General features: G+C 41.9%; 1 protein-coding gene across 2 annotated transcripts in view; it reads right to left on the reverse strand.

Annotated features, from left to right (window-relative positions):
- Positions 1-16913, reverse strand: part of TGFBR2 (transforming growth factor beta receptor 2) — an 84365-nt gene that overhangs the window by 35493 nt on the left and 31959 nt on the right. For both annotated transcript variants that reach the window (XM_079113989.1, XM_079113988.1), the window contains 2 exons: positions 10416-10584; positions 6075-6265 (listed from right to left, as the gene is read on the reverse strand). In XM_079113989.1, the coding sequence (XP_078970115.1) occupies positions 6075-6265; positions 10416-10584 (360 nt within the window). The remainder of the gene's footprint in view (positions 1-6074; positions 6266-10415; positions 10585-16913) is intronic.

The raw sequence follows: 16913 nt of genomic DNA on the forward strand, positions 1-16913 counted from the left end.
AGGTGTGTCCCTTGGCATGGAGTGCTCCCCTGCCCAGGTTGCAATGGTTAAGGCAGGCGGCCTCTACTTTGTGCCAGCTGCAGTTGCTGGGTGCTCCTGAGCATCATTTCCTTGAATCTCCCACAACCTGTGGGTGCCATTATCAGTACTAGCTAGCCAGCAGTGGAGTGGACACTCAAAGAGAAAGTCACATGGCCCAGAGCAAGCTTTCCACTGGAAAAAAAAAAGGGGGGATGACTCCCTTTGGAAAGTATAGAACTGCGATTACCCTAATCACTGATCTGAAAGGCACTTGTGAGTCGTTCCAGTTTTATTTAGCTGCTTCCTGCTGTGATTCTGAGTCAAAACAGGAACAACGTGCCTAATTTGTAATATTATCCAACAATGTCAGGGATGTGGTTAGCTTTGATTAGAAATCCTAGACTCAGCATGCGCCCCTTGCCTCTGTGAAGGCATGTGGAGAAAAAAGAGAAACTGGATGAGGCAGGGATTAAAACAAAGCAAACCCCTCCAGAGCACTTGTGCTGCGGTACCTTGGTGTCTGAATGCTCTCCTTGCAGGGCTCCCGCAAACGCAGGCATAAACTTCAAGGCTGGAATAGACCTAGGGCATACACAGGCGGCTGGCTTCCTGACTTCAACAAGTCCCAATCCCTTCATAAAAAAAATCCCAAATGACACTAACAGCTAAGGGATAATGACAGCTTACCTTGTGCCAGGCACTGCTATAAGAATCTTCTATATATCAATGTATTCAATTCTCACAGCAACACCTCTGGCCCCCTTTGTATGTCCATTTTCCAGACAAGAGGACTGAGGCATGGTGGTGTCAGGTCATCAGTATGAATAGCAAAGTGCTGTAGAATAGGCCTTAAATCCAGGACACCTGCCTCCAACTGTCACTCCTGACTATTGCAATAGACTGTTTCTCTCTTACCTAAAATTGCACAAATCATCTCCTTACCCAGAGTTCTTCAAATGAAGTGACTTTACTGGACTTAGAAATCTTTTCTGAAATGAATAAAACAATGATTGTGTTTGACTCTGCAAGGTTCAGTGGGAGTTCAGTATCCACACTGGGTCTTTGCAAAGTGTGTGTCATTTGCCAGTAAACAGGGCAGCTGTTTGCTCAGGATTTCTTTCCTCTCCCATACCTTCAGCAGGGCTCCAGTTCTCCTGCCTAACAGGTGTTATCTGATTGACAGCTGCTTCCAGGCCATTGATAATGATCAATTTAGACACCTTCTCTTCTAATTTGAAGGTTACATTTTGGTGAGTACAGGGGTTGACTCTAAAGTCTTTTGGCAAGAGAGAATCTTCAGAGACCAGAAGGGAGATGGGACTGTTAGATGTTATGAAGAGCCAACATCACCTGTTTTAGTGAATCCTCTACTCCTGATTGCCTCCTCTTGGGTCACTATGGGGAGGCAGGTATGGCACAAGGACCCACTGTGGAACTGCAATGGTCAATGGTGGCACCTTGTTCCAAGAGAAAACCAGCAAGATCTCTTTAACTCTTTTGTTCTACAACGATGGTTTGCAAACTCAAAGAAAATGAGCAAGACCTTTTTTATAATCTGCTCCTTCTAGTGAAGTTCAGTATATGCAGCAGGTGAAGATCTACTATGAATTTGTGTGAGTGTGTGTGTGTGTGTGTGTGTGTGTGTTTGTGATTTTTTTTCCTAGACCCAGTTTGGGTATCTGGAGGCAGAGGAACACAGCAACATCTTGTGATCAGAGACTGGAGTACCCCTGGTGCCCATTCTTCAGTAGATCAAAGTCATGGCCTTAGTTAAGTATTTTAATTAGAAGTCAGAAACTACAGGAAGTAAGGCAACACATTTAAAAATAAGAATAAAAATTCCAGTGGTAACTGCAAAAGAGCACGAGGAAATTTACTATATTGTGAGTCACAGAAATGTTCCCTCTCTAGATTGTGGCGCAGTTACACAGCTGCATACATTTACCACAGTTCGGCAACTCCACTTTCTGAAAGGGTGAATTTTATGTTATGTAAATTATATACCAATGAATTTCACTTTTAAAAACATCTCAGTGATATGCTTTGCCACATTCAGGATTTATCCATAATTCCATGCAGAAAAATCTCTTTGGAAGAATGGATGATCAACTTCTAACAATGGCTCCCAAGCAACAGGAGATCAGGAGATAAACCCAAAGGAAGGCTTACTTTGCTTTTCCATTTCCTATTTGGTAGCATTTGATTTTTTTTTAACATGTGCATGTGTTATCTGACTAGAAAAACAGGGAACGATATAGAGAGATAAAGAAAGGAAGGGGAGGAGATGGAGGAAAGAAGAAAACTCTCATAGGCTTTAGTGGTACACATAGCTCATTATGAACCCTAGCTTTGCCACCCACTAGCTGTCTGATCCTGGACAAAGTGTTAAACTTTTTAAGCTGTGTGTTCTCTTCCCTAAGTAGGGATGCTAACCATGTGTACTTCCTAGGAAGGTGGGGAGGTGAAATAAGGTCAAGCCATGGAAAGATTTGCACCCTGAACAAAGGGTGTTTTCTTTGAGTAGTAGCTATCATTAATAGCTGCAATAGAAAAAAAAATCTACATTTAAAAGGAAATTCTTGGAGCTTAACTATTTCTCCTTAAACTATTTAAGAAAATAGGTAAGGACAGTTGTCCCTCAGTATCCATGAGCGGTTGGATCCTGGACCCCTGTGGATACCCAATTCCTTGAATGCTCAGGTCTCTCATATAAAATAGCACAGCATTTGCCTATAACCTACACACATCCGTCTTCCATATTTAAATATGGATTACTGGTATACTTAACAGGACTTAAGTTGTTGTGCTCTATTGTTTATGAAATAATGATAAGAAAAATATGTCTGTGTATATTAAGTATGAGCACAATTTTTTTTAACATTATTAGTCTGTGGTTGGTTGAATCCATGGATACAGGACCCACAGACACAGATTCTGACTGTAATTATTATTTGTTCTATGACCGCAGATCCAAAACCTGGCAAAAAGCACAAAGTACTAAACTAATAATAATACAGCTGCAATGTACTCCATAGCTTCTGTGTGCGTCACTCTGTGCCACCTAGAGTGGAGAAAGTAAAAATTACTTCTCAGTGGTGTGTAAAGAAGTGGTGGTGGTATCAAGAGGAGAGATGGTGCCCAGAATGTTCCTCCTGATACGTGCTCTTTTAGGCAGGGGGAAATCCTATCACCCCAGAGAAGAGAGATGCTTACAAAACATCCCCATGCCACCTGACCCCAGAGCACTGTAGATGACTCTGAAATCACCCAGACATCTGAATCATTAGCTGTGCAGGCTCTCGTGGATCATATGAAGCAAAATTGACTTTATGCTGATTTCTCTCACCTCAGAAGGAAAGAAAGATTAGTCTGATAATGAATAAGAAGGAAAATATGAATGAATGCCTATGATCGATATCTGAGTTGAAAATACACTGACTGTAGTAACTGATGACAGTCACTGCTATCCAAAGGGCTTATTATAAAATACATATCCATCTTACAGGCCATTTATCAACTTTTGTCCTTCTGGATGAAATAAACTCTTCCATTATGAACATGCCAGTATACAGAAGGAGAGAGAAGTTTTATAGATGGCAGTAAACTTGCTGAATTTTCTATTTGGCTTGGCCTGGCCTGATGGAGCCAGGATATCAAGGGTTACCATGCACAGTGTGATTGTCATTGTCATCTGTTCACCTCTTCCCTCATAACTCAAAACACATAGGAAAAGGAAAAAACAAACAAACAAACAAACAAACAAAAAAAAACAAAACCTGAAGGTTTGTAAGCTGAGAAAATAGGAAGGAGGAGGGGTGATTTTGGTGAATGTTGTGCTGATGATTATTCCAGTTTCAGAGCACTGAGTCACTGGCATAGGTGGGGAGCCAGACAGGAAGAGAGGGACGCTGCAGCAGGTGAAGGACACACAGGAAGAAAGAGCTGGACATGCAGGGCTGCTGGGTCCCCTACACAAAACATAAGTCAGGTGGCATGTAGACATCACACTGGTGTTCCAAAGCCAATGTTTAATTGAATCAAGCCTATTTTCATCGAAACAAACCTTTCCACTGTAAATCTATATCCTAAACTAAAGAGAAGATTATTTTCACTATCAGGTTGACCAAAGTAAAAGACTTATTAATGTCCAGTGCTGGAGAGGGTGCATAGAAACCCATAGGATCAAATATCTCTTTTGGGAAAGAATAATTTGATAGCAGTTATGTATATTATAAAATGTGCATAACTTCTAATCCTGAAATTTCATATCTAGCAAGCTGTTTTGCCAAATTATTAGCACAAATGTACAAGATGTTTTTTTTTTAAACAAAGATATTCCACGCAACATTAAGCAGAAAACCTGAGATAACCTAACTCATTTTCCAAAGGGGGAATGGTTGGGTCAGACAAGGAAGATGACATCAATTATGGAATTCTAGATAATAATTAGAAGATGTGCAGCATATTTATATGTACTACCATGTCTATAAGAAAGTGTGAAAGTGGTTGATTGAAACAATTTAAAATTTTATGTGTAGTATGATCACATATTTGAACTAAAGATAGTTGGGATGGATGGATGGATGAATGGATGAGTTGTTGCCACCCGCAGCAACAATCTCGTGGTAATTTATTGGAGGTGGACTGGAACTGAACTACTTCTATTATCTTTATCTGGGTTACTTCCTTGCTTGTTTGCTTGTTCGCTACTTTATAGAGGAAGAAAGGCTTTGCTTACTTTTAATTTTAGAGGAAGAGAGGCTTTGAGAGGAAGAAAGACTTTGCTTAGAGGAAAAGAGACTTTGCTTAATTTTAGAGGTGCTACTCTTTCAGAGATGCTACGCTTATAAAAGGTCTACTGCTTCTTAAAGGTGGGTCGCTTCTTGGAGGTGCGGGATGCGGCATGCGGCACACAGCCTACATCCTACAACTTGCGACCTGCGACCTAGAGTTGTCTGTTTAGTCCTGCGTTCTGCGATCTTCATTCTGCAACCTAGCAACCTAAAGGTGTATTCTTAGTTCTCCATCCTGCGATCTATCAGAGGTGCTGCTTATCCGAGGTGCTTCCTATAGGTGTGTGTCTTATATACCTAAGGCAGCCAATCAGTTTAGGATTAGCACAATTGAAGCATGCCCCTCGGTACCAATCAAGAAAGAATGAGGAATATCTGTTGACCACTAGCGCAGAGGAGACATTAACTAATCAGGCAAAAGTAGATCACACCATGTTAAACCTAACTATGCACCACCTCTTGACTCAACACCAGCCACCATCTTAGGGTTACTCAAACATGTCTCTGCAATGAGTAGATGGAAGGAAGGATGGACGAATGGATGAATGTAGGGAAGGAAAGGAGGGGATGGGGAGAGACAAGAAGGAGGGAGAGGCAATAGGAACAGGTTTTTAAACTGAGGGGCTAGTTTGCATTCTTTTCAAGCTGACTGAATGCTGAACTTCAAAGATGGAGGCTTATTTCTAGACTCTTCCTGGCTTCTTGGGCAAAAACTCTGAGTCATTTTCCCTCTGTATTCCAATTCTTCTCTCAAATGAGACCAATAACAAAACCTGTTAGACAAATCCCAGGAATGGTACGTTAAAGCACTTCAGTCAATTAAAGAAAGCCCCACCCCACCCCATCACCACTACTGCCAAATATCAAAGAGCTCCCATCAAATCTCTAGAGTGGTGGTTCTCAAATTTTATCTAAAACACCGACTGCTGGGCGCCATTCCCAGAGTGTCTAGTTCAGTAGCCTGGGGTGGCACCTAAGAATCTGCATTTCAGACAAATTCCCAGTTGAAGGTACTGCTGCTGCTCCAGTGAATGAACATTGGGAACCACTGAACTGGGTGAAGGAAATTATCTGCCAAAAACAAATGATAATGTGGACCAGCTGAAGCAGATCCCACCAGGTGAATGGGTTCGTGATCCACTTAGCACAAACCCACTCTCCAGCATCAGCCACAGCATTGCATCCACTATGGGACTCAGGCATACAAGGAGCTGGCATGGAGGAAGGCAGTCCCCAGAGACTCCAGAGAAGAACACTCACCTTCTGAGAAGATGATGTGGTCATTGCACTCATCAGAGCTACAGGAGCACATGAAGAAAGTCTCCCCAAGCATTTTTTTTTCCTTCATAATACACTTTGGAGAAGCGGCATCTTCCAGAATAAATCCATGGTAGGTGAGCTTGGGGTCATGGCAAACCGTCTCCAGTGTTATGTTCTCATCGTTCTTCCTCCTGGAGTGTAGAGGTTTGTTGGGTGGGAGTGGAAAGAAAGAAAGAATGAATGAATATGGTCTCTGGATAGAAAGGCAATCTAGTCTTTATTTTCATTGTGAAGTTGTTCCCAATAATGACTGCTGGTTCCTGTTCTCCACCATTAGCCAACTATACGTTAATCTCTTGTATCTATTCCATTCATTTCCATTTTTCCCTTGCTTATGCTCAGAACCCACTTATGAGTATAAACATGATGGCTTCCTTAGGGACTGTCTTGCAGGAGAATTTTACACATTAAGTCCTAATTGAATCATTAAAGGGGAGGGCACAGGAAAACATAAGATTTCTTAAGTACTCAGGATAATTTTAAACCTTCCACCCAGAGTGTACTGCAGAGCTCACATTACATCCCTAGCTTATGTGACAGAATCAGGGGACTGTCCAGCTAACTGGTTTTCAGAAAGGATGTAGAAAACTAGTGGTAGATTCTCTTTTTTGTTTGCTGGGCCACAGGGCACTCTGTGTGAGAGGCATAGTCCATGTCAGCAGCTGGTTCTGTCAACAGAATGGAAAGAAACAATGCAGTGAAGAATTGTAGTTTCCAGAAATACAGAAAGGAGCAGGAGAGGAAAAATTAATTAAAACACATGGGGAAGACTCGCAGGTTGTTCTTCATCTACAGTGCAATGCAATATTTTATGCTGTCATAAATGAATTATTTCTATGTTTAGAATCCCTTTGAATCACATATTTGCAGACTAATTCAGTTCAGGGCTCAGAGAATCTCTTATTTTGCAATTTTCTTGAGCTCTTGGAAATGCTCAGTTGGCTCTGCATGTACATGTTCATAACATTTAAAAATGACACAATTAATGATAATTGCTAACCTCAAAATAAAATTTCAGCATCCCTGGAAAAGGGCATCATGACCTCTCTAGCACTTTCTCTGCTTCCCTCCGGAATGTGCCATCTTGGAAGACCTCAGTCCAACAGAAAAGATGTCTCAGCCCTTTTCAGATGCAAAATAATGGTAGTCTATATGTATAAAAGAACACTGAGGAAGAGCCAATTAGCCTTAAATGACCACATAGGTCCAGTCAGTTTGCCAGTGTAGCCTTCCATGAGAAGGCTTCAGAGTGCATGTATGAATTGACACATGGGTGACACATGAGTGTGCATGCTAACACCCATACCCACATACACACACACTCACTACTCTCAGTAAGGAAAATGGAAGGCAGACAAGAAGCAACAGGCAGCTAAGTTAGAGTTTTCAACTAGAAAAGGGGTGGAGCCTTTCCCCTGAGGGAAACAGCACTTTAACTAGTGCCACTTTCTTGGTTCTCACTTCAAGGACATAAAAGGTCAGTAAGTCAACAGAGAGATCAGAAGAGTGGGAGTGTGGTGAGGCTGGAGCAGCTCAACCAGGAACAGAAGTGGCATTGATGACATCCATGCAGCCCAGAGCTGACTCCAGTCAAGGTACATGTACCCTTGGCTAAAGAGCTCAAGGGTCCTGGAACTAAATCTCCGGTGGAACAGCAGTGAGCAACCCCTTGCTAGGGAGGCCCCTATTGTTACAAGAAGAGTGACAAATCGGAATCCTTACTCAAGGGTGGCTATCAGGGAACTAAAAGAAACTACGTAAGAGTTGACAGGATCACACAACAAATAATGCACATTAAAGAAATCTTCCAATCCTGAATCTCAAAGTTACTGGGAAGTCTTTGCAAAAGTTGTGGTCATGGAACAAGAGCTCCTGCTCTGACCCCACTGTTCTATGTATATATGTGTGCAGGTTGTTTTGGGGGTTATTTTGGTAATAAAATGAAAGCATGCTGAATCGTCTAAACTTCTAGAGAAAAGCCAGGGGACTCCTCTTTGTGAAGTTTCTAGAGGTGGAGGAAGAGATCGTGAGCCAAGAAATAAAGCTGCTCTATAATCACCATGCAGGATTGTAGAGAGAAAACAATTATGGTGCTTGGGTCTGAGTAAAGTCCTTAAGTGATATCTCCACCTACCCTATGTGACAGTGCTTTCTGCCAGCAGAACTAAGTTTGCAAAACATCTTTGGAGAGAACTCAACACAGAAAGGGAAAATTCAATGAAATCCTATGTATAGATTTCTTTTTTGTCTTGCAATATTTGCTCTGAGTTACTGAATAGGTTGCCAATATCTACTAAAAGAAGAATCACTATAATGTAATTTTGGTTCCAGAATATTTCTATTTTGGGAAAAGCTTAAGCATTTTACATGGAATGGATATACAACTGATATTTGTTAAATGAATGAATCAAAGAATGAATGAAAACCAGCACTAAAACCTATGAAAGCATTTGAAACTTCTCCATGGTAAAGTCTTTCAGTTTCCACACTTGGCTATTTTTAAAATTGCCTCCTGTCTAGTTTGAGTTTCCTGGAAACCGACATTGAAGCTATGAGATTTCTATGTAGGAGGTTTTTGGAGATGCACTGGGTAAGGCACTGAAGGAAGCAGTAATCACAGAGAAGTTCAACTGCAATTCAGGTTGCAACAGAGGCCTCAGCTGATCCCCCAGAAGCTCTGAAGCTGGAACAACTCTTCAAGTGGTCCCAAATTGAGGCAAAGCGGCCAGAAATTTGTACCTCTACATCGCCAGCCCATAAGCTGGCTGTCCATGAGTGGGGTCCCACATGAACCAAGCAGCTCCTGTCATTGGAGAGGAAGTCCCTGGAGAGACTCTGGGTTCCTCCCAGAGAGGGAGGTGCCCCACAGTCCCCACTGTATCTCCCTTTCTCATTATCAACACACTGACTCCATCAGAGTAATCTCCTTTGTCAAGACATGTAAAAATAATGTTCACTCTATTACTCTTTATAGCTAGGAGACCAAAGAGAGGGAGGTTTCCTCTCTCCTACAGACAATTTTTGAGACAAGCAAAGCCTCTCTTCCAAAGGGACGTGATTTTAATTCAATCATCTTGTATTATGGGTTGGGGAAAACATCTCAATTGAAAGAGCCTGTTCTGAGCAGCAGAAGGAAGTTCTCACAAGCACAGCACATCCCCATGTAAAGAGGAGCAATGGAAAACAGAACCCCAGAAGGAAGCAGGGAGGCCCTCTAGTTTGGGTGTGAATCTTCCCTCTATAGGCCATCCAGCCTCTCTGGAGTTCCATTTGACTTCCAGAGAAGGAAGCCTGTTCTGATGTTGGGAAACTCTGATTATGAAAACACTTAAACTCACTGAGAACAAGTCAGTCCCCTCATCAGTGTGGTGGATCCTCCTCCACCCTTCACAGTTATACAGAATGAGTTCATAGTATTTTCCACTGAAAGCTTTTCAGTTACTCTCAACAGAAGCCAAGTTGTCTTTCTACTGTACCAGCCATGTCTAACTGCGTGGGCCAACCTCACATAGCATGCTTTCTAAACCTCAAATCACACTGGGCCCTTTCCTCAAAACATGCTCTTTGTCAAAATCCCTTCTTCAAATGCATGACCCAAGCTGGACATGGGCAAGGCTGGCAGGTACAGCAAACTGTCATGACAGGCCTTGCTGTTAACATTCCTTTAGTTCTTAAGAAATCAGTTCATCCCCTGGTATGTATGGAAATTTGAAAGGTTTCCAGATCTATCCTCAAAGCAAATCTGTGACTGGAGAAAGTCTCCAAAGACTCATTCCATAAAAGGGGAGACATATTTGGGTTTATGTTCTTGGCCAACCAGCCAGGAGACACCTAAACTACTTTAAGGAAATAACCAAGAAATTCACAACATCAGAACAAGTTTGCAAAATGCACTAGAAACGACTTTACACATTTTTATAAAATTAGGACTCTTTGAATGATCAAGGGTGTTTATGGCTTGCTCGTGTTCTTGATCTATAAGCATGAATTAATAAAATGATTCATGGGTATTCACTGTATAGGTTTGAAGAAATATTTGAGATGTTTGTTATGGGAAGGAGGGGAGGAAGAGGAAATGAGAATGAGAGAGAAAGTAAAGAATCTCATTCAAGAGAAAATGTCCTGTCCAGTGATTGGTATTACTGGAGCTCCAGACTGAGCATAGGTTGTTTTTCTGGCCTCTTGTTGGTGGGCTGGGGACATACCAAGTCTATGGACCACAAGCACATGTGACTGGAAAAGAAGGGAAAGAAAGAAGAGTTTCTTAAAAAGCTCCCTTACCACACGGCCACACAGACTTCATGTGGCTTCTCGCAGATGGATGTGATGCTGCAGTTGCTCATGCAGGATTTCTGGTTGTCACAGGTGGAAGATCTCACATCACAAAATTTGCACAGCTGTGGAAGCTTGACTGCACCGTTGTTTTCAGTGACCATCATGTCATTATTAACTAAAGGGAGAGGAAGATACAGTAAATAATTATCCAACTGTAGGCAGCTTGCCAATGGGTTCCTGAAGATGTTATGCAATTTCAAATCAACTTGATGTCATGAGAATGAATAAGAAGAAGGACAAAATAATTCCTTCACATCAGATAAGAATTCCCTCATGAATGCAATTTGTAATGGAAGCCATTGCATGGTGGTGGTAGTGGTGGTGGAAGGGCAGTAGATTCTTGCTTTTTACAGTGATTATCATAGGGCATTCTTTATACAAAAAACTTATCGTTCAATAAAGAAACAGACCAGCCCTCTCCATACCACAGGATGCTGGGAGAACACACACACACACACACACACACACACACAAAGAATGTACCCTTAAGAAAATTATAGTTCAGTTGGGTGAATAGATAAGCAAACAGTTCAGGGCAAGACAACCCAAAATAGAAGGAGACACTAAGAATGTGGGAACCAGAGAAAAGTGATTCAGAGAAAGGTCGTAACCAAGCAGTGTCATGAAATACAGAAGGGAGAGGGTCGAGTGGAAGGGCAGACTCTCCATGGGGGCACAAGACCTGGCTGCCATTTTCCTGGTTTGCACCTGAAAGAACTAGAAGGGCCTGCTGTGCAGAAGATGGGCTCTCTTGAGCTCTGACTTCTGTCCATTGCCTTGAGGTGACTCATCAGCACTTATTAAGTGCCTCCCAGACACACCCCCAGCAGTTCTGAAGGCAAAGGAGAGTTTATTTCACCTCAAAGACCAGCTGCTCCACATCAAGCCCCTGTTCCTCATGAATCACCTTTAAGGTCATTTAGGCTCCTTTTGGGCAGAAGCCAAGTTTACTCTTCCTCAGGCATTTCATTTTCTATTCCCTTTGTCTGACTTCTTGTCACCTTTCTGGTCTCTGATTGAATGTCCCTCTTCATCCTAAATCTACCTGAGAGTAACTACAACAGGTTTCTGTTTTTATCACCTACACAAACAATTTGGGTCACATACTTGTTTATAATCTATCCACCAAAATGTCAGCTCCATGAGGCTTGATCTACCATGTTTATTACTAAATCTCCATTGCCTTGAAGAGCACCTGTCACATAGAAGGAACCCCAAAATATTTGTCAAATAAAGCATGAACACATGAATCACAAGGAGTTCACATTTGGTCCTCTGTATCAAGTGGGACAAGATGTAGAAGTTCTTCACTCAGATTGGGGAGGAGTGATTATTAATGTAATATTTATTCACATTCTCTCAATAAAATATTGAAGACAGGCTATTTTTTGCAATGTACATGCATGCCAAGAGGCAATAAGAAAGGTACAACACCCCATTCCTCATCTGTTTTCTTCTATAAGATCCATTTCCATTGGTGATGGTAGTTAAAAAGACATAGTTTGGAGAGCCAACTGAAGTAACTCAAGGCTGCAAGGCATTGAACCAACAAACAGGAAATGGCACACACTCTGCTAGACCAAGAAAGATTAGGCATCTAGGTTATACCTTGCACTAGGAGTTCTTGCCCTTAGGAATCTGGGAGGCATTGCTTCAAAGCATCCCCCTTGGAAGGCCTGAGAAGAACCTGGTGTGTCATCCTTGAGTTAAGTACACTCCTGACTAGAGAGGAATAGCTTTCATGCCCTCCCACAGTCACCTTCTGTCCTGTGACATTTACATTTCTGTCAATACCTCTCCCTGTGACCTTCTTTGTTGCTTGGCACAGCACCTGTTTCCTGGGTCTCTAAAAATATAGACATATATGTATTTAAGATTTGCTTTCTTGTGGTAGCAGTAAATATAGAAGAAAAAAACAAACCCGTTCATCCCTTTCAGGCCTCAAGTTCATTTCAGGAAGTATATTTTTAGGTAACAAACTATTTTGAAATTCTTGATGTCTCCCAGACCAGGAGTTCTATGCTTAGCTAAAAATACAGGCAGAAATGCTCTCTGAACCTTGTGTTAAATTTGGGACTAACACAACAATGAATATATATTTTTTTCTATGACGGTTATATTTGGATTCATTTGTGAGATAACTTATTTAACCCTTTAAGTTTTCCTATAAGATGCTACCAAAACAAAATAAGAAAAGTGAGACCATGCTTTCGATAGTTGACTTGTGTGTGTGTAGCATATATTTCACACAAATATCTATTTGTTCATTAGGAAACTTTGATGTTCTTTAAATATAAATCAAATCTCTTTGACATGGAGTTCAGTCTTTTAGCGCTGTAGGATTTTAGCCTAGGTTAGTGGTTAGCCTAGATGAGTGGTTATCAACTCTGGGGGTGGGTTGGAATCAGTCAGCTGGGGAGTTTGATGAGTTGTGAAACCTGTGTCCACTTTCAGGTATGCTGATTTGATTATTCAGGAGGGTGTCTGGGCATAAGGAGTTTTAGAAGCTGTCTAGGTGATTCTAATGTGCACCTAAGGTTGAGAACTGTGACCAAGAATTAGTTGGGGGGGAGGGACACCAAGCACAAAACAACACATCTCCCCTGCAAAAACTCATAAAGAACTTGTTTGACAGTGAAGAAATAGCTTCTCAAAAAAGTTGAAGGAAGTTTCTTTGTGAGAAGCATGCATCTACAGAGATATGATTGGCTCATTTACACCCCTGATGGAAAGAAAACCTTTTCAGGGTTGACCAGTCCATGTAGAGCAAAGCCCAGAAGTGTGAGAGAAGTGACAGGAGTCAGGAGCGATAAGGTAGCAATAAAAACAGATGAGACTGGTGCTGGGAGCAGCAGTGGTTGCCACACATGTGTTGACAAGCCTAAGTGGCTTAGGTCTGATGCCTGCAAAACACCATCAACAGGCAAGAGACAAAAAAGGACCTTCAAAAAAATAAATAAAAGAAGGAAGGAAGAGAAAGGAAGGACACAAATTTGCACAGCTATGGAGGCTCCACTTTGCAGAGCAGTCTCTGCAAATGGGGCTCTGGAAATGCACAGGTGCACGCTGCCTTGTGAGGAGCCTGAAGGCAAAGCCTCTCTTTGGCATTATGGAGAAAGGCGAGCAGCCAACTGCACCCCATAGTCAGAGACATTTGGGGGACATGGTCAGTGTACATTGGGAATTTACCCCTACTGAATGCTTACCATGACTCAGGAGGCGTGCCTAGGTTAAAGCACATTCCTTTGAGCATCTAACTCCCTAGTTTTTCTCCTTGTTATAGAAAATGCTGCCATCATAGGGGGGTGACCAGTATTTCAGTTAGCTATTTTGCCACTGTGACTAAAACCAACCAGAACAATTGTAGAAGAGGAAAAGTTTATTTGAGGGTTCACAGTTTCGGAAGTCTTCGTCCATAGAAGGCCAGCTCCATTCCTCAGGGCTCCAGGTGAGTCAAGACATCATGGCAGAAGAACATGGCAGAGGGAACCAGCTCATATCATTAGGAAGCAGAGAGAGACTCTAAGCTCCACATACAAAATCTATACCCCGTAGCCACTCCCCAACTCCCACCTCCTCCAGCCACACCCGACCATTTCAATTAATCCCATCAAGGAATAATTACTGATTGGGTTAAGTAATTACAATCCAATTATTTCTCCTCTGAACCTTCCTGCACTGTCTCATATGTGAGCTTTGGGGGCCATCTCACATCCAAACCATAACAGCCAGTATGTATGTAGTATTAAACCTTTATGCAGAGCATGCTCAGTACAATTCACCATCAACCAGCAACTCCCTATAAATTGGCGAGAGGATGCTCCCCACCTCAATAATTCCAGCCAGCCCTGGAAGGCATAGAGAAAAAAAAAAATGTTGGTTTTCCAACCTTTGCTTTAAACCAGCATTTTTTCCCTCTATGCATCAGAGGCCCTGAGGCCCTTTGTGCATACATGCATGGTAGGTTGGGGTACTTAAGATCAGGGGCAGTTACTCACAAATGTTTTTGGTGTCACCTAATTTCGATAAAGATTTTATGAATTCATTCTTGGGTGGAGTGGAGAAAAACAGATACGAACTTTTGCTTATCATTTTGGAGGATTTACAGACTGCCTAAAGGCTCATAAGCCCCAATCAGAGAACCCTAGGCCTACCTCAGAGTCCTTGAGAGCCACTATGACCTACTAAGCAGTACCTTGCTCTGATGAGGGTGGGATGGGGGTAGTGAGGATGGAGGTGGGAGGGTGAGAGCCAATCACTTTATGTAATATTGCTTCTGTGCATTTCAATCCACAGGAGGAGCTGTACCAGTCATGAACTTAGGCATCAACAACATCTCCTTATGTTTAATACATAATGTTTAAGAAGCCAAAGGAATAGAAAGGCAAAGAAATGTATCTATGTGAATTGCTAGCAATAAAGATATTACCCTAAACATGCACACAACAAAACCCATCTGATGTACTCTTTAGCAAACCCTCACTCCAATTCAGAATCACTTCCAATCTAGATTGTCAGATTACTGCACATCTCTTTAGTTAAGATGTTCTAGTGTTAAGGCATTATAATGACTACAGATCCTCTGTGAGCAGCTGACCATCCTTAGAGAATTTTCTACTGATAACAAACAAATTAATTATTCATAAAGTTCTTCAAAAAGAGTTTCTAGTACGAACCTCTCTCACCTAGAAAGTCTCTACTGAAGGAAGTGAACATGGTCAGCTTCCTCAGCATATGACAGTGTCACATGGCCCATTGCATTTCACTTCTCTTCAAACCAGTCAATGAGTAATATCCAGACCTTCACCCTAGGTCACACCACCTTCCTCATTGTGTTTCACGTTTTCCCCAAACTCACTGCCTGGAGCAAGAGGTTCCAGGTCTTGAGAATATGAATTAGGTGTTTAACTCATTATGGGATAGTACTGTTGTCCTTGGGGGTCAGAGATGTGCAGCTGAATAAGGTTTAGACTTATTCCATACATGCATTAGGAATTTTGAACATGACTGCTTAGTCCATATCTCCAAAATGGTATCTAGTATTAATTAACTGGACCATGAGGTAAAGCATCAAGATTTCACAAATCATCCTAAATGCTTTGCCAGAAACATATTTGGGTAACATGGAATTCAAGCATCTATTGACTGTTGTTTTCTGGGATGTTCTGGGGGAACTTAAAATTTGTTTACTCCACAATCACCTGTGGATGTCTGACTTGGGACTATGTATTTCATAGCAGGGCCACTGATATTGACACAGTGAAGTGCAGCTTCTCAAAGAATAATCCATGGCAACTGGAGAATAAAGCTCGCCAGGGCTTGCAAATTTGCTTCTAAAATATTAATGTGCACACAAATCCCTTGGGAGTATTTTTAACTTGCAGGTGTGGGGTAGTGTATTGGCTCACATAATTGTGTAGGCTGGCAAGTCTGAAATTTATAGGGCAGACAGGAAGGCCAGAAACTCAGGCAGGAATTGATGCTGTGGTTTTGAGACAGAATTCTTCCCTGCAGGAAACCTCAGCTTTTGCTCTTAACAGCATCCAACTGACTGGATGAGGGCCGATTATATTATTGAGGGTACCTCCTTTAATTGAAGTCGACTGACGGTAGGTATTAGACACTTCTACAAATTCCTTCATAGAAACATCTAGACCAGTGTCTGATTAAAAACAGTTGGATACCAGAGCCTGGTCAAGTATACCTGGCAGTGCCTGTCCCAGCTAGGAAATGAAATGAGGTTCTGCTCTGAGGGCACACTGCTGGTCCACTGGCCACATGCTCAGCCGGAGACCCGTGGAGAACCCACTTTTTGACTGGCCATTGTTTCCCTCTCTCTACTGATTTTGGAATTAGTAAAATTCAAAACCTATTCTGCACCGTTTTACAGGCATTTCTCATCTTACAGTTCTTTCCACCTGCTTTTCTCTTGAGCCTGGCCCCTTAAATGATCAGAGGCCCAGAGGTGCTGATCACCATATGGGCCCGAAACCGAAAGACTTGTTCTCTGAAAGAAGGATTTTAATTGCAGTTGGCATTTCAGAGCCAGACACAGAGGCAACCATCTGGCAGACAGCCGCCATGGTCTGTGATGCTGGCAACAAACACCCATGCCCTTGAGACCACATGGGACAAGTCTATTGGCCTGTCACACACATCCTCCCACCCAGAACAAAGCAGCAAGCCCAGCAGTCCTGAAGGACTCCTGGAGACTTTGTGAAAGAAAGGCATCTCCAAGACAATCAAATACTTTGACCAATTACTATAACCAAATAAAAAACACCCCTGATTTAGTCAAAGATAGAAAGATTTTAGGAGCATTTCCCTTCTCGGAACATCTACTGCATAATCAGAACTTTTAATATAATACAATACTTTATTTTTAGTTTCAAAATGTGTTTAAGTGCTAATTCCCTGTGTAATTGTAAGTATTTTGACACAGAA

This window comes from Sciurus vulgaris, assembly GCF_902686455.1.
Source record: "Sciurus vulgaris genome assembly, chromosome: 16".
Taxonomy (NCBI): domain Eukaryota; kingdom Metazoa; phylum Chordata; class Mammalia; order Rodentia; family Sciuridae; genus Sciurus; species Sciurus vulgaris.